The 26,775-nt window shown below is 36.6% G+C and overlaps 1 protein-coding gene across 1 annotated transcript in view; it reads right to left on the minus strand.

Annotated features, from left to right (window-relative positions):
* Positions 1 to 7,696: 7,696 nt before the first annotated feature.
* The window catches only part of LOC121315054 (thrombospondin type-1 domain-containing protein 7A-like), a 193,664-nt gene continuing 174,585 nt past the window's right edge, over positions 7,697 to 26,775 (minus strand). Inside the window, exons 24-28 of the mRNA XM_041248944.1 lie at positions 25,660 to 25,755; positions 21,457 to 21,539; positions 20,574 to 20,787; positions 13,109 to 13,196; positions 7,697 to 10,355 (exon numbers count right to left, since the gene is read on the minus strand). Of these exons, the coding sequence (XP_041104878.1) occupies positions 10,271 to 10,355; positions 13,109 to 13,196; positions 20,574 to 20,787; positions 21,457 to 21,539; positions 25,660 to 25,755 (566 nt within the window). The 3' untranslated portion in view covers positions 7,697 to 10,270. The remainder of the gene's footprint in view (positions 10,356 to 13,108; positions 13,197 to 20,573; positions 20,788 to 21,456; positions 21,540 to 25,659; positions 25,756 to 26,775) is intronic.

Below are 26,775 nucleotides of genomic sequence, written 5' to 3' on the forward strand. Positions count from 1 at the left end.
ACTGCAGTCTGTCTCTGGGCCTCTATCCACTCACCAGCCTGCCACAAAAGGATTATACAGAGAGGATTGCACATACAGCAATAATATTTGTTGTTTATTCTGCCAGTTGCGATTAAGTACACAAAGATCTTTTTTTTATGCAAGACTTCTAACTACCTTGAATTCATCTCTTCTGTGTGTGTTTGCATATCATTGTTTTTTTAGGTTTGTGTCCCTTCAGTCTTTTTGCTAAGTAAAATCAGAACAGTGTCGCATTTGTCCAGTGCACTAGGATTTCTCCCAGACTGTTCAGTTGGATTCACAAACACACAGGCTCCCTGCCACTAAAAGCTGTAGCTACTCATGTGTATAATACAACTGCATGCCTTACTAAAGCTCAAGGGGAATTATATTAAATTTCCTACACAGAGGACACGTTTACACAATGTGAAAATGGGCTTCTACCAGGCTGCTGGCTTCCCCAATGTGATGGGTGCTAGTGATTGTAGTCACACAGCACTGGCACCACAATCCACAGAGCCTACTCTGCAGGGTGATAATGCCAACAAGGAAGAGCATTGAGGCTGCGTCTCATCAATCAATATTTCTCAAGTAAGCAGAACAAAAAGAAAAATATGCCGTCGCACAACATGACTTTTTTTGTATGAGATACATGTTAAAATTAAAAGGTAAGCAGTGCAGTTTCACTTTACATTGCCTCTGCCTGACCCCTGTGGAGGGCTGCATGTTGGGTACTCATTTTCAGTCAATGTAACTGCATCCACCATATTCATAATAGGCTACTGACCAAAAGATATGCCTGGACTGCTGGGGCTTTTTATATGAAGGTGGTCACATGTAGTCTCGGACATTATCATGCTCATTAAATTATTGCTCAAACTAAATTTAATGCACACTATGGCATATAAATGAGCCAACTAGTGTGCACATAAATTAATGTGTTCTCTGTTAGTAAATGGGACAGTAAATTTAGATTTATCACGCATGTTAGGCTCACTACTTTATGTGCGTGCTAACACTAAATTTAGCGCCCTTTAGTAAATGAGGTCCAGTACGTACTACAGATATGGACATTACAGGGTTAATGACAAGAATAGCCATTGAAGTGGTGGAGAGAATTCCTCTCTCTAGTTAGAAATGCCTAACAATGTGTACATTTATCATAGCTCTTAATGTTACAACTGCTTTGCAGTGTGATGTTTGATCACAGGTAATCTTTGATCTTATCAGCTAAACCACCACTGAATAGCCTATATTTGAAAACCTAGGTATAGACCTTGGGACACATAACTGTCACTGCGGTCAACTACCTAGCTGGAATGACCACTGCGTTGAACATTAATTCCTAAATATTGCATAGTTTCACCTTCAGTTATTTTGTTAATTTCGTTTAAAGTGTCTCATTATTTTTGCCACTCAGATATAACCCACAAATGTTAAACATTCTAATTTTTACTAGGGAAATCTGAGTCTTGATGTTTATAATTTGATTGGAATTATCCAATCTGATGTTGGGAGGCTGTTATGTACAGAGAGAATCCTTATCAGATAATACATATGGATGCTACAGGATATGTGTACCAAATTCAACTTGTTATAGGGAGTTCTAGAATTATCAGTTAAAAGTTGTTTAGAATTTTTTTTTTCTAATTTCTATGCAAAAAAATATTTATCATAGAGAAACCAAGGCTCATCCTAAAAAATATAGTCTATTTAAAGAGTAAGAAGTAGGGTTCCGAAAATATAATGTTACATAGGCACACATGTTTCTACAACTGTTTAAATAGCGTACCTGTCATTTTTCTTTTCATTGTTAACAACCTGACAACATTTTACACTTAGAACTTTAAACTCTGTTCAAAGCTCTTTTCAAAATGTCCACTCTAGTGCACTGGTAGTGTAAGGATTATTGACCACATTATCAAACAGGAAACACATCAATAACAATCCATGATGTGGTACAGAACAGAAACGCCAGAGCACTTGTTATTATGTTTTTTTTTTTTTTTTATTGCTTTTCCTGCAGTGATTTAGAGGACAGATCTAAAACCCCAATGCACTAGAGCGACCATTTTGAAAAAAGCTTTGAAACATACTTTCGAGTGAGCTGGGGATGTAAGGATAGGGTAGAGGAAGCAGAAAGGATCAGTTAGTAGGACAGGGTGCCGACTATAAAAGACTGGACTTAGGATAGAGGAGCAGACAAAGCCCAAAATCTAGTAGCAGATGAGGGGTCTGGAATTGAAAACTAGGATAGAATGTGGTCGCTGACTGAGGGTGACAATGCTGACACATTCCAGGGGCAAAGGACCCAGCAACCGAAAACACATATGCGGGTTATAACATAAGGAGTCACCCCTTGGAAGGAAGTTAGTCCCGGTAGACCAGGACACAAAAGGAGGTAGAGAGAGAGAGAGGTTACCCAGCATCTGAGACTTCTGTAAGGGGTCGCTCGTTAAACCTGATTGGCTGTGACGTCACGCTGCCTGGGATCTGAAATATGGACAAAGCATGGAGGTTAGTATGCGACTCAAGCATTGAGAGTGGCCATTTGCAGTAAAGGAAGAACATAGAACAGAGCCTCGAGGTGATGTAAGATAAGCGTAGGAGCTGTGAAAGGACAGAGTGTGGCCGGGGACCCGCTCTGACTCACATGGTGAGAACCCTGCTGAAGGTAAGGGAGGTGGATGCCTAGCCCTGAGGTCGGAGAATTGAGACTCACTTGCCCCCCAAAGAATGGACCATCGACTCCTCACGAAATCACCCACACCATGAGACAAACAAAGACAGCACATGCCAACAAATACCATAAACACAAGATCAGAAAGACAAACGAGAAACAGAGTGATAGTTAGTGATTTAGTAGGATGTGACTGTGTATTCCTGTTGCTTCGTGGAGAGGAAAAAACCCCTTGAGGCCGATTAGTGGAAAACCTCTGGTGGCCCAGTCGAAAGGAAGTCCCCACTCCATGCATACTAGCAATTTTAAAATGAGCAACAACTATATCAGAGGAGGATGAATGAATGTAAGAATCCACCGCAGAGGAGGACCAGCTCCCCACATTCTTGATATTGCTATGATTGATGTTGGCCCTTGCGGAGTAGGTGGCTGCATCTATACGGAATGATGGGGGGAGTCGAAGAGGAAGGCCTGCTTTGAAGGCGAGGGTGGAATCGAGGAGGGAGGCTTGCTCTGGAGTCAAGAGTGGAGAGGTGGGTTGAAAACTAGTGACGAGTGATGATAGGAGCGAGAGGAATCAATGAACAGAGGGTCTTGGGGAGGCAGTTCCTGCTGGGGAGATACCTTGATGTTGAAAAGAAAGGGGGGATATGGGGACTTGATACTTGACGAATGAATGAACTGACCATGCTAAAATTGATCTGTCTTTGAGGTTGGGAGCTGAATGATTAAGTAGGTGTCTGAAACAGAAGAAAAGGCCACAGAGAAACTAGAAGCAGAAGTAACTGTGAATTGGAAGCTTCTGAGGAGACCAAAGAAGGCTGAGAGGCAGATGGTCTACATAAGTAGATCCTTGTAGGGGGAGAAGCAGTCTTTCTGAAGAGAAGAAATGAGCAAATGGAGAATGTCTGTTGATATAGGCAGACAGTAGGGTGAGGCAGGGGGAAGCTATTAAGAATCCTGCGGAGGGTCAGGCAAACTGCAGGTATGGAGAGAATAGAGGGAGAAGGCACAGACATGATATGGTAGTAATATTGGATCCCGGAAATATAAGATTTTATAGATACTGTGGTGAGACGGGGAGAACCCCTATCATGGATGATGAAAGACAGGATCCAGTTTTGATTGAAGGAATAGGATGAATACGATTCTGGTTACAGAAGGTTGAAAACTCTGACCAGGTCTGCTTGGAATGGAAAAGTTGAACTCACATTCTGAGACTTGGGTTTCACAACTCCAGTATTTCTCCTAACAGAGGAACTCCTTAACTCATAATCAAGACAGATTCCCAGTTTCATATCTCGTCTCTCACCATGTATTAATGCTGTAATACTGGAGAGGATGAGCGGGCATATGAATAGATTACTGAGGAAGTCAAGAGCCCCATATTTTGATTAGATGGGGATTAGCGTTAGCCTTGATTGCGGAAATGCTGCCATGATCTGCATATTGGAGGAACACTGGAGCATTGGAAACTCTGGAGAAGTGCAGTTGCAGATTTAAACAGTAAAATAAAGCAACTTTTGTATGCTGCAATAGTGAGCAGATCTGAACAGAGAGTCAAGAAGTGCTGCAGTGTGGTGCGATTAACAGTAGAGGGTGGGATCCTGCAGCCAAATAGAGAAGCTGAATGATGAGAAGAATCACCGGAGCAGTAGAAAATCATTGATAATACTGTGGCAACATGGGGTCTACTTTGCTTTTCCTTTTCTTCTTTCTTTTACGAAAAACAGAATAAATGGCTAGACGTGGGGATTGCAGGTGCAAACGGATTGTCGGCTTTTTATTCTCTGTGCACATTCAGTCTCAATGGGCTGACCATGCCAAAACAACAAAGCCCTCTGTTTTTTTTCTGGTTACTATTTCTTCAATCTCTCCTGTCTCTCCTATCCCTATCACTCATTGACTCTCACTTGACTAGTCTATGCAGCTTCTTCGTTGATTCACTCTCGCTCTCATTCTGTCTCAGTACTACTCGCTTACAACTCACTTTCCTCCTCTGATGTTTTTATACCACCCAGCGGCACTTCACCCTCTCCCCAACCTGCTCTCCTCCAATCACTGCAGCACATCACCCTCACTGATTGCCACTCCTCCACACACACACACACACACACACACATGGCCATAACTAGCTATGAGGACACCAAGGTTTTGTCCTCAGTTGTTTTTTTTTTTTGCATCATTATGCATTCTGATGTATCAGTTTTCAACAAAAGCACATTGATGTACGCAAGAGACATGCTAACTAGCATAGCAACAGTACTATCTAGGGGGTTGTCATACATCTCATAAATTAAATCATATGGGGATTATGAAGGTCTTAATTAGCATAAACAAACTAATTAAATATAATTTCAATTTATGAAAGGATATTTTAAGAAACTAGGATGTTGTTTGTCATTAGACATTGTACACTTGAGAAAAACAAAATTAGATAGTGGAATGTTTCACAGGCCCTGTTATGGTTATCAGACTAATGATTGATTAGCCTGAGGCTTCCTCTGTTGATTACTTGCAAACTTTAGGAAGTGTTTTTGAAGAACAGAATAGTAATGATGCATATTAGGTAAGAGAACTGGTGCATAGGCTGGTCCCATGCCATAATATACCATGTCACAAAACATCCAATTTTAAACCAAGTACACCAAACACAGTGGAAAACAATAGTATTTTCAATGCCATCTTAAAATGACTTATCAACCAATCAAATCCCCTATTATTGATCGCATGACCCAGTCATGTATTCCTTCCAACTAGATCCAAAGTAGCTTCTCTGCACAAGCAGTCAAGGAGATGTGGTACTTACAGAGACTTATCTACCTTTGTTGCTCTGGTACAAGTTGGTTCACTAATGTGGCACAGTAAATATATAAAGCGACCCGTCAAACACTTTTTTTGTAAATAAATTTCACTTGGTGAACTGTGAGTTGTATGATGTGTATGTATTACATTTATTTACATGTACCATATACTAGGGCCAAATTGTGTGGTATCTGAAAAGGGACTAATTTTAAAAGATCAATATAAGACCTGGGCTAAGCTAATGGTGTGCAGTACCCATGCATTTCAATAATCATGGCTAATAGAAAGGTGAGTTTGATTGATGAATTGCATCCTGGTACTTCTCTACTACTGGCTAATGTAACTGTCTATTAGTTATTTGTACCTCCTGTTTCCAACCATGGCTTGCCTCTACAGTTTATAAATTATTGGTAGTGAACATTTTATTAAAAAAAAGAGGAATATATACATATAGCAAATCCAGTAAGACCCTATCAAGCCCAAATATGTTTTGCTACATAATCAAGATAAAAGGTTATATAAATAGGTAGAAAAAACACATTTGGAAAGACAGGGCAAAATGATTTGAAAACATTCCCCTGAACAATTATTAACTCTCAAGAGAAATGTGAACGATAGAAAGATAAGTTGCGCTAGTTGGAAGGTGCCCTGTTGCTATTCTTAGTGTTGCTATCGCTAAATTGAAAGTACTACTGCAGCCCAACCCCAAAATTTACAGGACACTTTTTCTGATTAATACTCCAATGACAATTTTGCAATAGTTTTGCTATAATTTTGTGTCCAGCCAAGACAGGACAAAATATGACCTTATTGTCATGAATACTTACTACAAACATTTATTCCCAAGATGATGTGAAGCATTTAACAAATTGGATGGCACAAATCAACGTGGAACCACTAGATGCATTTAGGTGGAAGAGTTTTACAGTGAACAGAACAACACTCATTTTGCACTGTTGATATCTGGAGATTCACTCAAATTGAGCTTTTGCAAAATGACTCGGGAAAGTACAAAACTGGGCATTATAGTTACAACTAGAAAAAAGAAATATAAACATGTCAGTATTATTTATCTTGGTGAAGCTGATTAATTGTACTTGATTTAAAGAAACGTATTGAGGCATACTTTAATTAGATTCAGATATCATTTAATAAATACAGACATTTGATTTATTTGTTATTTTATTGAGATTGTGGCAGTTGCTTCTTGGATCTTTGAATCACTAAAAAGCAAGCCTGAGCATGTGAAAGATACAGGAACACTTCTACTGCTAAATAATAAGCATAACTGGAGGTGTGCTGAGAGTTCCCTGGTAATTACTTTTCAGAAGTATTTGTTGGAAGGTATTAAATAATCCAAACATACCTATTTATGAATATGTTAATTTCAAAACACTGTCTTTCCCTCATCTTTACAATTGAGTGCCAATCAATGGTAATTAATTTCCACACCAGTAGGAGGTGAAAGCCAGCTGGAGGTGAATTTTCCTTTCATTCGGGGTGCTGACATTTTTCCTGCCGCACAGAGGCCGTAAACTGACAATGAAAATATGCTGTAAAACTAGCGAATGCAACCGATTCATCATATAAATTCGACCTTTCAGCTATTACCAGCTGTACTCTTGTGACATTATAGTCACCTGGCAGCCTGTAGACTGATTTCAGAATAAGTAATCCTTTTGGGCATGTGCAGGGGTTGAACAAAAAACAAACACAAAAGCATTTGGAACACACACAGGCTATCCCTTACATGACTGAAGGATTTGTAATGCAAATGGTATCACTGACAATAGTCTGTAAAAATGGCACACATGTCAGTACACAAGTATAACAACTTATGTTATAAGTCAGATTCAGTCACAGTAGGTAAAACTGCAGATCTGCCAGGTGATGGGCAATACAGCAGATCTGCCAGGTGCCTGTGTCAACACTGCAGAAATACTGACGTTTTAATAGGAAACATTTCAACGTGACAGCTTTAGTCCTTTCCAGAGAACACAATTGTTTCAGCTTTCAACCCCTAAATTTCCCAAAGCAATTGCATGCAGTTGTTATTTACGATTCACTGGCATGTCTGTCCCATATATGTTTAGTAATATATATATATATATATATATAGATTATATATATAATTATATATAATATATATATATAATATATGTACTTACTGGTACATGAAATTTACATAAGGCTAAAAACAAGCTCTGGGGTTGGAATCATTTATATGCATTACACATATTTATTGCATTAAAAGATGCAAGGAAAAAAAAAAAAAACACCTGTATCAAAATTTGTATTTTGCCTTTCAATTCTAAACTAATGAAAAATGAACATTGAAAAAGCTGAACACTTTCTTAATTTATTATAAGCAATTTGTCAGTTACAAACAAACAACTGGTAGGAAAAAGTCTGGAACCTTGTTACTTCATCTTTACATGTCACCTGTAATAACTGAACAAAGCTCAGAAACATTATACACACATTGTTAAAGGTTCGTCCTGAACATGTTGTGCATTACAAAAGAAATGTATACAATTTATAAAATAAAAACAACACACATTATTTACATATCAAAATAAGAATAAAATGAAAAAGTAAACATTCTTTTAAAAGTTGCCACCCTATTGTCATAGGCGAACTTTCAGCTTTCACATTAGGCTAAATGACACAAAGTAACACCAAGGAAGATGTGAAATACTGTATAATTGAGTTAATGTTTAACAATTGTAATGTAGTTAGTGTGTGAGTTTTGCTTTTAAATTCAAAAAGGAATGATGTAGAAAATGAATGCACTGTGTTGAGGATGAATGGCTAAACTCAGTTAATTAACTTCTATTGGCAGAATGATGATAAATTCTGTTCTACCTATTTACAGACTAAATGCAGTATAACTATCCCAACAGATGTGACATGCACTTCAGAATCCCACACCATGTTATAGCAGTTAAGAGGCTTACCGCCAAATTCGAACTTGGCGAGAGACAAAGCTCACAGAATCCCAAATCATCTGCTCAGTTCAGAAATCAACAAAATAAAAGTAAATTATATCACTCTACTTTTTTTTTAAGTTGACAGAATTATTTTTTTTGTCCTCACTTTATGTTTTTGTAGGTTATAAACAGTAATGGTTATAAATGTGTGATACCTCTTTGCTTTCCGATATGTTCTTCTAAGTTTCAACCTTGATATTACACATTTTCTGAAAAGAACTCCCCTCTAGAAGACAATTGTATGTCTGTATACCAACCTGAAGCAGATATTGGTTTCTTCTACTAAAAGCATTTTAAGTTTACACAGTAATACAGCTCAGTATATACAGGTGTGATAGGTATTTGATATTTAAAAAGCAATTGCAATGGGTATTTGTTTACAATGCAACAGTGGTTTGTAAGCTCCACAAGCTTTGTATTTATATAGGTAAGGCAGATGCTAACGTTCTTTATATGAAGTAAGCAAATGTACACGTTTGGAGCAGTGATTAACTAGTTCTAGTTATTTAACACGTCTTGATCCCTTAGCACATAACGCCATCTAAATGTGGAATCAATTAACAAAGGCGAAGTGATTCTTAAATATTTCAGGTATCATAGAAAACAAATATAAAACAACACGCTGTAAACAGCCTTCAAAATCACAGTATTAGAAACCATTGCTGAAATTATGCATTTAAAAGTTAGTCAGGAAGCAAACTAGACACTTATAATACTGCAGCTGTACAGACCACAAAGGTTACTGGTTTTACAAAATTGCTGTTGTGACAAGAATGGTTATGTACACATATCCACTGATTTTTTTTATTTAGTTTTTATTCTGTCACATTACAGAACTCTACTCTTAAATTAATAGGTACACATTGGTTTGCTCCTTCTGGAAAATGTATTTTAAACTTCTAGCACAAGACACTACGTCATCCTGCATTGAAAGAGGCAGTTTTCTATGGCAATACTAGATATAAGTGCATCTCATGCTGCACTAATATAGTGCAAAAATTTGCCTGAAATGTAGCAAAAGGTTGCAGGCAGGAGTCCAATAGATTTAAGACGGTATAAATGAATGTTAATTAGTTGTAGATATTTACCAGTATATCTTCCAAAAAACAGGAACTGCAGGGAAAGATCCAAATTGAAAATGTGTCTTGGAATTTTATAAAGTCAGGGTTGTAGAAATGTGTCGGAGCTGCAATGCGGGAAATGGAGTCCTCCAACTAGGCATGGGGCGTATATGCAGTGGCTATTGACAGCATGCAAGTACTTTAGCCCCAGTCCCTTACATCTGCAAGCACAAAGGAGGTTCTCCTTATAGTATTGTTGTTGATTTTAGAAGCTAGGGATATATTCTTTGTGCTTATGGAATACAATCCAGTTTGAGCATGCCCATTGCTCTGCTGCAGTAACATCTATGTAGAAAGCAGTTAGTATACACAGAACGAACAACTGTACAGCAAAGGCAGTTTCACTTTAGTCTATAGTTTCTGAAGGTTCTTGTGCAGCAAAAAAAAAAAAAAAAAAAGCTTTTTATATTTATTATTATTGTTTGTTTTTATAATAGGCTACTGTTGAATGTGGATTTTCTTCAAACAGTGTACTTGTATATTGGTTCTTTTGAACATTCATTCCATGTTTTTTTAAATTTAATTTTTTTTTTTTTTACATGCTTTCCAAAGGCCTGCATGGATAATGCCATAGGGCTTTTTAATCCAGTCAGGATAGGGCATGTCTTGACACAGCAGTGCTGTAATAGACACGTTGGGTTCTCCCTCCGTAGATCATGTGTTTGCTGAGAAGCCTACATGTCCGCATCACCGTCATAAGCCAGTGTCAAAGGTCTCAGCCTGTTGTTTTGCCTTCTCTGGGGTTTCTTTGGCCTTTTGCTGTAGATTGAGAAAAAAAAGAAATGAACACTGATTCACCAAACAATCTCTGGCTGTGTCTTACTTTTTAAAATATATGTTGTATATCTTAACACTGAAACAGCAAGTAGCTTCTAATGCCATTCTAATAGATTTTACATTCTGCAGTCATTCTAAGTGATTCTGGGCCCAGTTGCTCCAATACAGAATTACAAGTTTTCTCTAAATTTCCCTTTACAAGCTTGCAGTTTGCTTTGAACTTGGCTGGAGGTCCTATTGTGCACAACTTTTTTCATTCCAGTCAAGTCAAATGACAATATGACCTATATATGTATGTGTGTGTGTGTGTTACACTCATAGTCAGGATTCGGTCAGTGACCGACAAAAATAACCATTTCATGATTTGAGCATTGTCAGATTATCAAAGAACGAAATCAAAGGTTATCTTGGTGTCTGAGCAAATTATTTTGTTCAAATTGTGAAATGGAAAATATCAAACAAGCAAAGAACGAAACACAAAAGAAGAGACGGCTTCTTCAATGTTTGAGTAAAGTGATATAATCAAATTGTGAAATGTGCTTTGAGCAAATGCAGAGTTCCCGAACAGATTTTGAAGATGCTGCTGCATCCGTGAATAGCAATTAATTGCGGGGTTAAAAATGGTCATCAAATACAAATGTTTTAATAAAATATGTTTTTTAAAATCGGGAAATTATAGTTATGAGTCACGTCATTGATTCATTAGTTATGTACGTATTATGCATGCAAAAAGTTAACACATTGAGACTGTGGCCTCATTTGCAAGGGGGTCGTGGCAATTTAGGAGGACAGTGACCTCAAATAGTGGTGGGCAGTTTGACTCTTTTTACTGACTCGATTCATTTGATTCAGTTCAGTTTGGTCAGTCGATTCAAAAGAATAGAGAAAAGAACGAATTGTTCACGAACAGCACATCACTAATGGTAAATAGCTAGCTAGAATCTATAGTTCATTGTCTGGGTTCTTAAACATGAAATGAAATACATTACATTTTAGTAAGAATTTTAATACGAATCCTGGAGAAAACATAAGAGTATGAACTATTTAATCCAACAGTACATCTGCAGGCTATTTAATAGCCTGCAATCTTACACAAACTGATCTGCTGGTGTTTTTTATTATAAATAAATAAATAAAAAGTCAACTGAACAACTTACATTTTCACAAAATACAATTCAATATTACTTAACCACTAAATCTCTCCATCTCTCTCTCTCGCTCTCTCTCTCACCTTGACAAAAAATAAATAAAAAACTTTAAGTATGGCACAACTCTGTTTGTGATTTGAAATAATCTCACTCATTTTTGTTTGTTATGGGCTTTACAGTAAGGTGTCTAATATACTTAGATTTACTGCAATATATGAATAATCTGGTAAACATACAAATTATTAGAAGCAAAACCATTAACCCTCTGCACACAACAACATGGCACATAAGGTTCAGTTTCATAACGCTCAACGAGTTGACAGACAACCCAGTTTCCTTGTTACAAAGGATCAGCCGGACTTGAGCGTTTCTGAATGATTTCATGAGCTTTGATAGGCCTGTAACTCAACTCCTGTTTGTCATGCAATTCGTTCATTGGGTGAATCAAAAGAACCAATTCAATTGGACTCTGATCACCGTAATGAGTCGTTCAAAAAGAACGAATCGTTTACAAACTGCACATCACTAACCTCAAACATTAAGCTAAAAGCGAGTTTGAAATAACATCCGTAATGTTCTGGCCTGTTATGTAGAAAACAGTTTTAGAGGGTTAAAAACAAACATAATTAAAAATGTATTGTTTTACTCATATTTCAAGGCTAGTGTATACACAGTATTTAAACTGCAAAATCAAATGTCACTCCACATTTGTCTAATCACTTTTTGAAAAAAAAAAACAGAAAGAAAGAAAGAAAGAAAGAAAGAAAGAAAGAAAGAAAGAAAAAGAAAGAAAGAAAAACAAATCATAGATCACAGGAAGGAGTAAACTACCACTTTTTAGAAACCAGGCTTTGCTAAAATGTTTTTATTTTAGATGATGACAACTTGGTAAAAACACTCTTGATTGTTTAAATAATAACAGAGGTATAGGTAGTTCAATCAAAAAACGAAAATGCATAAAGCTATTTGAAACTTCCTTGTTTGAGTTAATAATATAATAATATAATATATATATATATATATATAATATATATATAGATATTATAATATATAGAATATATAGGTGATGTGTGTGATAATTGTAAACACAGCTAAAATTTTATCTGTTACATATATCTTATATCTTAACAGAATAACATATAGAAGAATAAAAGAAAGTAAATGGATAAATAGACTGAACATGATTATACCAGCGGGACTCAACAGAAAAGAATGAACTAATCAATTCCAATAAATTATTAAAAGTTAAAAAAATAATTAAATAAACAAAATTCATTCAAAAGTTGTGCATGTTGATGCCCAGGGGAGGCCAAATCAAGGCTGATCCTCAGAGCCAGCATTGCATGATAATATAAATATAAGTTTATATTAAATAATGTTAGTTAGAATTAATATAGATTAATATAGAATTAATCCATATTTAGACCAAATGTATGAATTCATCATTTTGGATTTTTCTGCTTCAACAGATACTTTTTGAATATGGAGCTTACATTTTTATATTTTAGCAAATGTTAGTTTAGTCAAATAATATTAAAATATTAGGGCAATGCTATTGGAAAATTGTAGTTAGTAAAACAAACTCACCAAGCTAGATAAATCATAGAGACTATAAAGATGAGTAGAACAAATGCTCCAGCAGCTACACCATAAACCCATGTCTTCAGTTTCCCATCTGTAAACAAGAAGGTTTAGTTAGGTTTAGTAGTTATCATTCCTTGTTAATGCTGTGATAGCAAACATAAACATGGTTTAATAGTTAGCATTTAGTTGTTGAGCAGGTTATTGGTTCACCCAGTGAGAGATGCAGGATCATCAACACACAAACTAAATGCAAGGTCAGTATTTAAACTGGCTGCTCCGCCAGCATTCAGTACAAGCCTCCAGTAACATCCAAACCAATTCTTAAGCTGATCACGTCATGTCAGGACCAGTAAAGAAAAAAGAAAAAACTGTTCCTTACTGGAAACATTCATGGGCCTCTGTAACAGGGGAGATCTGCGCTGACTGTCTGGCGCATACATGGTGCTGCAGGATGAGGGCAGCAGCCTTGTAAGATCCGCCTGTCAGTAATGGCATTGACACGAGCAGGTGTGTTAGCTTTCCCTCTATCTGAGTGGCTGAGAAATGGGCCTTGGGGGATTGCTAGGCTTATAAAACAACACTGGTGTTCCCTCAGCTCTGCCCCTATAGGTCGACAAACAAGCCAGCGGAAGCTATATTGCCAGACAAAGAATGGCCGGAGGACAAAAACAAAAAGAAAGGACAAATGAGAAAAGAAAAGAAATATAGGGGTGGTGGAGAAACCGTGGGCAGGCCCCAAAAGTATTAAAGAACAATCCAAGGGAACAGTGGAGTGAAGGACAGAGACCTGGGCTGTGCGGATAGCAACGGTCGGGGAAACGCTGCAGAGTGCAGCACCTTTATTTTGTAGTTTTGATTAATAGTGTTTTATTTTCTAGTTTTCTTTGTATCTTCTATTGTTGATTATTATTTTGTGCATCTGCATGTGCACAAAAGGTGAATTGTGAGTCGCTTCTACCATTGCTGGTAACAATAATGCAATAAATAAATAAATAAACAATAAATCGTGCACACAAGTGGTGTTTAGATACTCCAGCTTTCTGTCTCCTGTGTCAGTTAATTTGTCACCCTTTTTTCTAAACAGTGGGAAGGTGTCGGAGAATGACTTGTGGGTTATATATATATATTTATATAGATATATATATATAATATAATATATATATATATATATATATATTTTAAAATATATTTTTAAAGGTTCACACAATTTTTATTGCTCATAAGAGTCATAGTGTTTCAGTATGTTTACCATACCTTTGTCATGGGAAAGTGTGTTTGAGGAGATACTTACAAGCTTCTGATTCATGTTATGTTCATTTTTTGTGGTGTTGAACTATTGATTAATTTACTTTTGTATTTCTTATGTTTGAGAGGTGATTCTGTATTCTTTTATATAATGGTGTACCTGTCTACATATTTCATTTTGTGAAATTTGTGGCAAAATATACCATAAACAAGGTGGTATATATATACAGCTCTAGAAAAAATTAAGAGACCACTGCAAAATTATCAGTTTCTCTGTTTTTACTATTTATAGGTATGTGCTTGGGTAAAATGAACATTTTTGGTTTATTCTATAAACTACTGACAACATTTTTCCCAAATTCCAACTAATAATATTTTCATTTAGAGCATTTATTTGCAGAAAATGACAACTGGTCAAAATAACAGAAAAGATGCAGTGTTGTCAGACCTCAAATAATGCAAAGAAAATAAGTTCAGATTCATTTTTAAACAACACAATACTAATGTTTTAACTTAGGAAAAGTTCAGAAATCAATTTTTGGTGGAATAACCCTGATTTTCAAGCACAGCTTTCATGCGTCTTGGCATGCTCTCCACCAGTCTTTCACATTGATGTTGGGTGACTTTATGCCACTCCTGGCGCAAAAATTTAAGCAGCTCGGCTTTGTTTGATGGCTTGTGACCATCCACCTTCCTCTTTGTCTTGCTGGAAAAGATCATCACCGATCCTCCACCACATTTCACAGTGGGTGCGAGACACTGTGGTTTGTAGGCCTCTCCAGGTCTCCGTCTAACCATCAGACGACCAGGTGCTGGGCAAAGCAGAAAATTGGATTCATCTGGGGGTGCTTCAGCAAGGCTGGAATCGGGCAGATTTGTCTTTGTGAAGGGTGCATGAATCAAGCCAAGTACAAGGTTGTCCTGGAAGAAAACTTGCTTCCTTCTGCTCTGACAATGTTCCCCAACTCTGAGGATTGGTTTTTCCAGCAGGACAATGCTCCATACCACATAGCCAGGTCAATCAAGGTGTGGATGGAGGACCACCAGATCAAGACCCTGTCATGGCCAGCCCAATCTCCAGACCTGAACCCCATTGAAAACATTTGGAATGTGATCAAGAGGAAGACGAATGGTCACAAGCCATCAAACAAAGCCGAGCTGTTTGAATTTTTGCGCCAGGAGTGGCATAAAGTCACCCAACATCAATATGAAAGACTGGTGGAGAGCATGCCAAGACGCATGAAAGCTGTGCTTGAAAATCAGGGTTATTCCACCAAATATTGATTTCTGAACTCTTCCTAAGTTAAAACATTAGTATTGTGTTGTTTAAAAATGAATCTGAACTTATTTTCTTTGCATTATTCGAGGTCTGACAACACTGCATCTTTTTTTGTTATTTTGACCAGTTGTCATTTTCTGCAAATAAATGCTCTAAATGACAATATTTTTATTTGGAATTTGGGAAAAATGTTGTCAGTAGTTTATAGAATAAAACAAAAATGTTCATTTTACCCAAACACACACCTATAAATAGTAAAACCAGAGAAACTGATAATTTTTGCAGTGGTCTATTAATGTGTGTGTGTGTGTGTGTGTATATATATATATATATATATATATATATATATATATATATATATATATATATATATATATATATATATATATTGCACTGTCTGATTTTCTGCATTTTTGCACATTTTCACATTGAATTTGGTCAAATCTTTGTGTGGGCTGCAGTAGTATACAGAGGGAGTCTAAGAGAAAAAATTACACCAAAGTTTGGTGCTTGTTTAATTTGTTTGGTGTGCAAGGTAATCAAACATGCAATCTTCAGGTGTGAAAAAGTTATTGCCCCCCTAGTTAACTCAACCCAATTAAAGGGATACTTAGGGTCAGCTGTTTGAATACTTTGATTAACAATAAGGCCTGATTTGGGCCAGCCCTGCCCAATATAAATCTGACTAACTTTTGCCCTTACCATCAGAGTGAAGTTGTCAGCACTCAGGTTCTAGAGGCACATCATGCCACGATCAAAAGAAATTCCTGAAGACCTCTGGAAAAAAAAGTTGTTGATTTGATTGTTGATTGTTTCTAAGGCTCCGGGGCTCCACCAAACCACAGTCAGAGCCATATTGTCCAAATGGGGAAAGTTTGGGACAGTAGTGAATCTTCCCAGGAGTGGACGTCCTGCCAAAATCTCTCTAAGAGCAAGGCATAAAATCATCCAGGGAGTCACAAAGAACCCTAGAACATCATCCAGGGATGTGCAGGCCTCTCTTGCCTCGGCTAAGATCAGTGTTCATGACTCCATCATCAGAAAATCACTGTCAAAAAATGTGATTCATGGCAGAGTAGCAAGGCAGAAACCACTGCTCATGAAGAAGAATATGAATGCTCGTCTCAAGTTTGCCAAAAAGCACCTGGATGATCCTCAAGAGTTCTGGAACAATGTTCTATGGACAGAATCAAAAGTGGAACTTTTTGGTCAACATGGGCCCTGTTCTGTCTGGCGAAAACCAAACACTACATTCCACAGTAAGAACTTTATACCAACAGTCAAGCATGGTAGTGGCAGTGTCATGATTTGGGGATCAGGACCTGGACGACTTGCCATCACTGAAGGAATCATGAATTCTGCTCTGTATCAGAGAATTCTACAGGAGAATGTCAGGCCATCCGTCCGTGAGTTGAAGCTGAAGCGCAGCTGGGTCATGCAGCAAGACAATGATCCGAAAAATACAAGCAAATCTACATCAGAATGGTTGACAAACAAGAAATTTAAAGTTTTGGAATGGCCTAGTCAAAGTCCAGACCTAAACCCCATTGAGATGTTGTGGCAGGACCTGAAACGAGCAGTTTATGCTCAAAAACCCACAAATGTCACGGAGATGAAGCAGTTCTGCCTAAAGGAGTGGGCCAAAATTCCTCCACAGCGCTGAGAGAGACTGATCAATAACTACAGGAAGCGCCTGGTTGCAGTTATTGTCTAAGGGAGTGATTACTTTTTCATACGGGGGCATTGAGTGTTGCATAACTTTCTTTAATAAATAAATATCAACATTTTGTGTTATTTGTTCACTCAGGGTCCCTTTTATTTAATATTAGATTTTGGTTGAAGATCTGATAACATTCAGTGTCAAAATATGCAAAAATGCAGAAAATTAGACAGGGGGCAAATAACATACATACACACACACACACACACACACACACACTCACACACATACACACACACACACACACACGGGTGAAATTATGCCGGTACTTATTTTAATGCCGGTACTGGGTACCGGGACTTATTTAATCTGCTTTTCATCCAACGCTGATGCATTCCATCCACTCACACAGTCCACCAGCGCAACGTTTCTCAAATGTGCTTTCGTTCAGCACAGTTTGTGCTGCTAGCCTTCTGTTTCCTCATGCTGCTTCTGTTTCTCTTAGCTGCTATTGGCCACCATTAACGCCAGTATAATCACTGCATGTTGATTGGCCGAGCTTTCATTCTGATCAGATTTCATTTGCCGTGAGTCACAAATCTCTACCTATTTCGCTTTGTCAGTGCTCATTCGTTGATCAACGAGAGAAGACTTTAGTAGTTCAACGTGAAAACAGTGGTATGAATTATCATTATTATGAAGTAATAATTATTTTCTTTAGTGTGGCAGAGAAAGTATCTGAAATATTTGAAACTAACTTTGCTGCACATGAATTTGAAGGCAAAAATCCACATCAGTGTTCGCCATAAATTACACAGAAATAATTAGAAATAATTATCATAACGCATTTTGCCTTGCCCCGATTTACCACTTTGCCAGAATTTCGTGAAATGGCACGTGATGTGTGGACAGTAGGGAGTAACAATAACATAAACAAAACAGGATCAAAGTGCTGCTTCAGGTTTGGTCAGCGAGTCAGAATCAGGATTCAGATGGAGGTGTGCTTCACATTTTTCAAACACTGGCCCAACTTGCAAGGTACATGTTAAGCATAGTGATAAACATTTTGTTTTGTTGTGATCCTAGTATTTCCCATTTTTTTCTTTGTACAATGCCCCCTTTTCTAAAACATTTTGAAGAGTTTATTTAAGTTAAATGCGTGTTTTCACTTGCGTGCAGAAAAAAAAAAAGAAAAAGGCAGAAGTAAACCACAGTAATGATATTACTTTATGAAAATGTGCATTTTGCCACTTTGTTTCTTGTGCAGAAACCACAATATCAGGGATAAAACAAATTTTATCAGGGATAAAATTTACTTTTATACTGTTTTTGCCTGAAAAATCTTTTTTTATGGAATAGATCATGGTAATTAATCTACACAAAAACACAACAGAGCAACACACCGAACACATTATTGTAAGATAAGTAATAAGCACAAAATAAATAAAAGAAACAGGGATCGATGTTCTAATCCAAGGCTATTATTGTTGCATGGCCAGATCCTGTTGTGAGTGAGTACCCAGGGTCTGGAAAGTATGGGGATGACTTCAGAAAATACTATGGAGATTAAAAAGTGCATCATTAGTCGAAGTAGTGCCTGTTGCATAATACATATGAGCATTATTTTAGCTCCTATTGTGCATTGTTTGACCTTTTTCTATCATTTCTTTCATAGCACAGTTTTTTGATACTATTTTTTATAACATCATCACTTCTTTTAGGATATCTTGAAACAAAACACCCTCTACAGCAGTTACTGCATAGGGTAATATTTCTTAATACTTATCATTTAAGGTTTATATTACAGGACATGACTGAGTGATACATGCAGATGGTACAAAGCTTTCAGTATTTTCAGCTTCTGTTTTTATGGTGAATTGGTTATAATTGATCAGTTTTTTTTAAAGGCTTACTTTGTATTTATAAATGTATTGGTTACCAATATGTATACATTTTTAAAGTATTTATTCATTGGCACTCAAATTGTTGCAATTTTTTAAATGTTTTAAAATGTTTATACCCGGCTGTGCATATGAGTACCTGCAACGTGTTGTTATCTAGGAGAAGTTAGCGTCTTCCATATTATTGTCTTTAATCAGATACATGATACAAGTGTGCATATTCTATTCAAACTACTGTATAGACATATTCATTATTTGGAGACCCAATTACATAATTTTATTTTTTTTAAACAAAAATTCTGGGTTTGTTTAACGATTTGCAATGTGGATATATGCTGGATTTTTGTGGTGTAAAATTGATTACTGTACTTTTTAACATGACCAGCAGAGGGCACCAGCCATCAAGTTATGCAGTAATTTCATTATTTTTTTCCACATTATTTTTCATTGTCTTTTATGAACTTTTATATGAACTAAATGTATTTATATGTTAACATTAAAATATTTTTAAAAATAAATCTACCTATTTAATACATTTTCAAATGTACAGAATATGTAAGCTTCCATGTTGAACACTAGCAGATATGAAACACTGGACCTACAGTACTTTCCACACTGGGCTCACATTTCAGGGCATGACAAAGTAAAGTCAAAAAGAGGGTGTTTCCAACACCGCTTACTGAGGGGAAGTAGAAAAACATCCGTTGTGATAAACATTTGCTTAGTAATATACCTGAATTAAACTCAGACTCCAAAACCACTTCCAAAGAGATTGAGGCTCAAATCACATACAAATAATACCTGTGCATCATACAGGAAATCCACCACAAAACAGACAGCACAAACACGTAATAGTATATAATTCATTCTGCTAGCTGTTCACTTGCTATATACTGTAGTGGGTGTGATTTATAGTATAGCTGTGTAACATGTTACAGCCATGCTAATCTTTTCAAGCATTTGAAATATCATTTGGAACAAGTACAAAAAATGCTAATGGTTTTGCTCACACCATGTTGTCAGATTTTATCACGTTTGGCAATGGCTTATTGTTAGAGCAGAACTGCATGAAATGTTCCTGTGAACAGATCCCCACATTCTATCAGCAAATTTAGATCACTGAGATATCTTGACAACAGCGACTTCTACAGTACTGGCAACACTCATATATGATTTTCAGTTTGGATAAGAACTGGAAATATAAATATATAACATGTTGTTATTACAATAATAATGATAACTGTACTTTATTTTTTTGAAGTGATTATTTTCTACTACGATTAAAAATAAATAAATAAATAAATAAATAAAAGCATAATTTTATATAGCAGTACAATTCTGTAAAAGGTTGATGCAATGAATTCCTATTGCACATGACCTCACCTTGTCCAAATGGCTGCAAGAACCAGGTTCTACCTCCACGCCCTGGCTGGTTGGTGGATGGTTTGGTGGGATTGATAGCTCGGCTTGTCTTCACATCTGCCTTTTTGTCCCCCACTGTTGGCACCTCAAGTACTGGAATCAGGGTGCACTGATCAAGCATGCCATCTGACGTCATCACTTCAGTAAAACCCACCTCGCAGCCACAAACTCCAAGCTAGTGGGGAGAACAGAACAGAATCAGGCTTTACATTGTACAGAAAAACATGTCCTGGACAACAACGCATACAAAGGAATTCATATATTCCACAAATAAAATAAAGCATTGCTGCCCTTGAAAAGGTATTTGTCCTAAAATAAGGACCTAAAAAAATCTTGCGAACTAGAAGAGCTGATGCAGATCATCCCTTGCTGGTACACTTTTAAATTCCAATCATAAAACAGCGCTTATCTTCCTTTCAGAACTTGAAAGAGTAACTTCAGGATTGTATAAACCTCGGTTACTCCCCTGCAGACTTGTAAGAATGATTTTCTTGTTATCAGGTGTTTTAGAGCTTAAATTGGGCCCTGCTAGGAAATTTGCAGTCAAGTGCTTAAGAAATATTACTATTTTTCACAAAATGGACTGTTGCAAGAATCAGACTCCCCTTTGAAAATAAAAGCTGCTGACAGTTGCATTGCAGCTAAAAGCCTATAGAAGCCTCAGGCTGCTTTTTATACCATCAGAAGTCATGTTTGCAAGCTGATTCAGAGGTTGTCAAATGCCATCATTACAACATTGTGTCTTGTAATGTCAGTGCTCAAAAATCTGTGGAAATTAACATACATTTTCAAACAGCCACTAACAAATAATTCACAGTAACTTCAGTACAGCTATGGCTCTTACCTCAGTGCAGTAGGATTGAGGTTTATTGCAAGGTGGATCACAGGACCTGTCAGACACAGGCTTGCTAGTTAAAGGACAGCCACCTATGGAACAATGGTTAATAATTTTAGACAAGGTAAACGTGTCCCACAAGAGACACATTAGCTGAGACAGTGATTTAAATTCTTTGATTGTACTGTCAAATAATTTGTTAACTGTTCACTGTTGCACAAGTGGACAGCATATAAATAAGAAACCAAACATTTACCAACAGATAAAACATCAACCTCTGCAAAGACTCCTGTTTCTGCAGAACTCTGAGGAAGCTTTGGGAGGGATAGTAGATTTTAAAAGTACAGCAATCACTGTCAATTTTTTTAAAGTCTTTTTCTGTGTTCGGGACGGCAGGCTGGATCAGCTGGTTAATGCAGATGGATGTATCCTGGGGTTTAAGTAGTCTGTAATAACATTCAAAGCACTAGTGTTTTAAACTTTGTTGCATTGTTTATTGGATGCAAGCTGATAAGATTTAATTTAGATGTAGTAGGAGACAAAAAAATAGCTTGTTATAGATATATTTTTTCTATATAAAGGCAAAGGGCAACATACAGCATATCTGAGCTATTAAAAGAGCAAGCTCATCAACAGAACATAACAGTAAATAGATCTGTGTCGAACTGCAAGAAGCCTCACACAAGTCTGAATTGGGGACCACACTACAGCAACCAGAATCAGTACTTTGGTGTATTAGACCAGGAGTTCCCAAACTGATCGCAGTCCCGGGTGGGCCGCGGGAGCAATGACAGTCTATGTATTTATTTCTATTAATAGTGAAAAGCAGGTGCCGGCTGCAGCTATAACTGTAGAAAAAGAAAGTGTAGCAAGGGAGTATTGGCAGACTGTCAATCAAAGCAGAAATTCACAAATCAGAGCTTACAGCTTGCCTACCTGTAGGCGGGTTGTAGAGCGAGAGCTCGGACAATAGGGCAGCGTTAAGATGATATGATCGCTCTGCTGGCAGATCTAAGCAGTGTGTTCAGTATTTTATAAAATTACAATATGTTGAATTCGCTCCCAAAGAATATGTTTTGCAAAGTATAAAGAACAAGAAAGGCAGCTACAGGAGTTTGATTGCATTTGTACCGTGGGCTCAGCTTTGAGGTGCTGGAATGTTTTTTTTTTTCTTTTGTAGAAACGTTTTCATACTAACTTTTGTACTTGCTAATATTCATTTAAAAATTCAATTGATGCCTATGATGAATGCATTTTTGTGAGTAATTAGCTAATAACATAAAAAATATTGAGTACTTTGATGTATGTTTCAATATTAACTAAATCAAGTTATTAAATCTTGTTACATACTGGTACATGATTTATTAAAATGTTTGGATATACTGCTATTTTATTGATACTGGCTCATTCACAGTTGTCTTAAAATAATGCTAGAATATATTTTGTTGGAAAATAATAATAAAAAAAGTTTTTTGACAGCTCAAATTTCACTGCAGGTGGATTTATTTTCATAAGGTTTTTTTTTTGGTTAAGTGGCACAGCAGCAACAAGTTTTTTTTGGGGGGGGGGGGGGCGAAAAAAGTTACTTCTCCAACGCTCTTGTTTCCCTCTGTATTGTGCGCACTCATTTTTTTTGTGCATGACGGTTCATCGCGAGAGGTAACGGCTGGACGTTTTAGTTACACAGTGTTCACAAATTAGGATTTAAGTTATGTTTTTGTGCACATTGTACTGGTTTTACTCAAAGTGATTCCTGCTCAGGTATTTATGAATGGGAATAATAAGAGACACACACTTCTGTCTTGTTTGATGACCAAGAAAAATAACAGCATTTCTAACATTTTCAATTATACAAAGGTGCCTAATATAAAGGTTTGATAAAAACATCTGTTTAGCTTTTGCAATTTATTTTGTTTACTAAAATGAAAGCATATATAATACATATATATATATAATAGATTAGGGTTATTTAAAATCTTACAGGTTTAAACATATAAAATGTTTTTAATTGGCCTTTATCCGAAAGAGTTCTAATAGTGGGTCACAATGCCTAATGCAGCTGAACAGGTGGTTATTGGGTAAGACGTGACCCTGGGATTAAGATACCAGAGAGATTGTTAATGCTAGTGATGTACACCAGTGGACAGTACTCCACTATAGAGTGTGTGCATGCTAGGCACACACTACACCATATACAAGAGTTCTTTATTGTATGTTATCAAAATGATGTCCTTACTATGAAGAGCATGTTTCATCAGCATCAAGCAAGCTTCACACACTGCTGACCAACTACAAAATACAATTCACATTTCATGTTGGCAACATTAAATTGTTGTAACGAAAACCAAATTAGCTGACTCAGTTTTGCTCATAACTTTTCTGCAAGAAAGATGTGTTTTGTTTTATGTGTTAGAAGAGTAAAGCATAAGCATTAGACAAATAGTCTTTGTTTATTGGAAGGAAAAGAAAATGCCTAGAATTTGTTGGTCATTCGTGAATGTTTTGCCTTATACACCAGTGTGTTGTGAGTTCTGTTTTGAACATCGCTACAATAAGTCCCATATAGTAGGCTGTATAAAGATTCCTACATTATTTATTATTCCATACAAACAAAGGAAATGGATTTACACTGCATTCGAGTAGCATAAAAAAAAAAAAAAAAAAAAAAAACGTCAAGGTACAACATACATAGGTGGTAACATTGGAAAGGTTTATTTTTCCAAGTTTAAACTACACAAGACTGCTGTATCTTTTCCTGTACATTAATTTATCACTGACGTGACAAATGTGCCAGGTGTTCTGGGACAGTCTGCACATCTACATTATACAGTTTTCATGATATTACCTGTGAGGTTCAGTCCGCCTGAACTAAAATGGAGAGATTTTTTTTTTAGCCAGAAGCTTCAGGCTCTACTGTCTTATTTATAGTAATTTGTATTTGTATTAATATATTGAAACGGAAGATACAATTTAACCTTATTATTATTGAGTGTGTAATTAGATGCATCAAGATATCACAGTCAGATAAACGCTCACTGTCTGTACCAAGACATTATACATGTATTTAAACTATTTAGGTAAAAGACGCATTGCATAACATTTTTCAGTTCCTGTTTTCAAAAGGTTTCTCTGATGCGACGGTGACCTGTAATTAAACCCTTTGGGGCTCTGTTCAGAACATTTTTAAGCAGAATGCGTATCAGTAATCCAAGAAATGGGAGATTTTCAGACATGTAAATCCACAAATGTTGCTAATGACTTCATATGTGAAGCAAGTGGGCCATCTGTGATCTTTTGCACATTTATCAGTGTGTCCCACTATCTTGTTACACATTAAAATTGGCAGGGTAAAAGACCAGTTGTACAGATCTGAAAAAGATTAAACAATACTTAATTTATACAGAACTATGTACTTCCTGTATATCAGCTGTGTTCTGTTTGTCTAGTTGATGGGACTCATTACAGTATATTGAACATACTCTCTAAAATCTGAAAGAAATGACAGTTACTTTAGCTAGAAATATTGCTGAAATACAGCACACCAGCTTTTGCTATGATTCAAATGCAAATGATCTGAGTAAATGACTGAAAATCAGAGCACAAACAACATCAAAGCAAATACAGAGAAAGCATGGCATATCAGATCATGATAACCACAGTGTATATAGCCTGCTATTTGTTGCAGTTAACTTGAGACTAGGTTAGAAACGTAACAGGAAACAGTTTTTGCTTTGCACATGGGCATAATGGATTTAAACCAGGTCAATATACAGCAGAAAGCTTCTGAAATTGGCACTTCTAAGGATAGAACAGATTTAAAATAGGTCAGCTTATGGCAATACACGCTTGAAACCGGTGCTTTAGCTGTGTCAATTCTGACAAGGGCCAGGTGGCAAAATCCCCTAAAAACATCAAAGCTGTTTGTGTAACCAAAGACAAAATAGCTTGAAAGTGCTTCTGCCACCAATCCCTTCATCTTCCACCCTCTCTGTTTATGCTCTGCTTCAGCAAACTACACCACATTGTTAACCCCAAAGTCCTTGTGGCCTGTTAGTTTTCAGCGCATTATGTGTCATGACTTGACATGTTTGCCACTTGCTTGCATATTTTAGCACTTTGCTTGGTCTTCTTATGTCAAAGGTTCTCGCTCATGTTCCTTTATTTGGTAATCTGAAAAACAAGTAAGACTCATATTTTGGGGGATGCTGTTACCTGTTACGTTTAATCCCTCGGACCGCTGACACCAAACTAAACGGGAAGACCCTCTCCAGGGGCTGGTCATCCACTTGTATTCATAGCACTCGCCAGCTGTATGGGATACAAAGAACAGCCGCTTAAAAAACTAGAAAGACACACATTTTTGTATTTATTGTGAAACCAGTGCAAGTTAGTCATTTCAAACCTACTTGTCTGAGATTCATTACAATGATAATTGCCTCTATTTTCAATAAACAAGCAGGACCTTAACTCTACACGTAGGCACAGCCTGATCAATATGGAAAGAGCATCATTTTGTTTTAATTTGATTGCAAACAGATAACAGATTACTTCATAACCTATTTGTGATGACTATGCTGTGTTTGAGATAGTTAAACATTTACATACAGTAGTATGGGCTTTCCAAATTTGTTGTCAGAGTTCAATTACTTAAAGTAGGTAAAAAACAGAATATATCATATATATATATATATAATATATAGATATAATATATATATTATATATATATATATTAAAAAAAAAATTATAAATGGGTTATCTTTTTACATAAATCATTTATGCAAACATATTTGTCGCCAAAAGGTTTTTCTAAAAGCAACGTTAATGAAATAGTGGTGGAACAAATATTCAATGAATGTGTCAAAAAGATGCAAAGGAAACAATGCTCAAACAACATCAGAATAAAATAATACATTATACAATACATAGGGCTTTTCTTTAAGGTCATTTGATGGGATGCCAGGTTCATTATTATTATTATTATTAGTATTATTATTACTGTACTATGACACAAACACATTTTTCCAGCTAATTTAAAATGAAGTTTATAACTAAAGTTCAGGAGGAGGGTCAGACACCAACCGCGTCACTAATGTTTCAACTGAATCACTCAATTTACACCTTGTTAGCACTATAAATACTCGCTTTACCTCTCATTCGTGTTTCGATTTCATCGTAACCTACCACCTCCTCATCTCCACCTTTTTAAAAAACTATTTTAGGTTTTGTCTATGGGGGTCTCCGCCTTGTCCAGTCGGCCAGGCAGCGAGCCCTCAAACCAAGTTAGGTTTGATGTCACATGAATGTGTATATATAACATACTTCTCTGTA

This window comes from Polyodon spathula, chromosome 4 (assembly GCF_017654505.1).
Source record: "Polyodon spathula isolate WHYD16114869_AA chromosome 4, ASM1765450v1, whole genome shotgun sequence".
NCBI classification, from domain to species: domain Eukaryota; kingdom Metazoa; phylum Chordata; class Actinopteri; order Acipenseriformes; family Polyodontidae; genus Polyodon; species Polyodon spathula.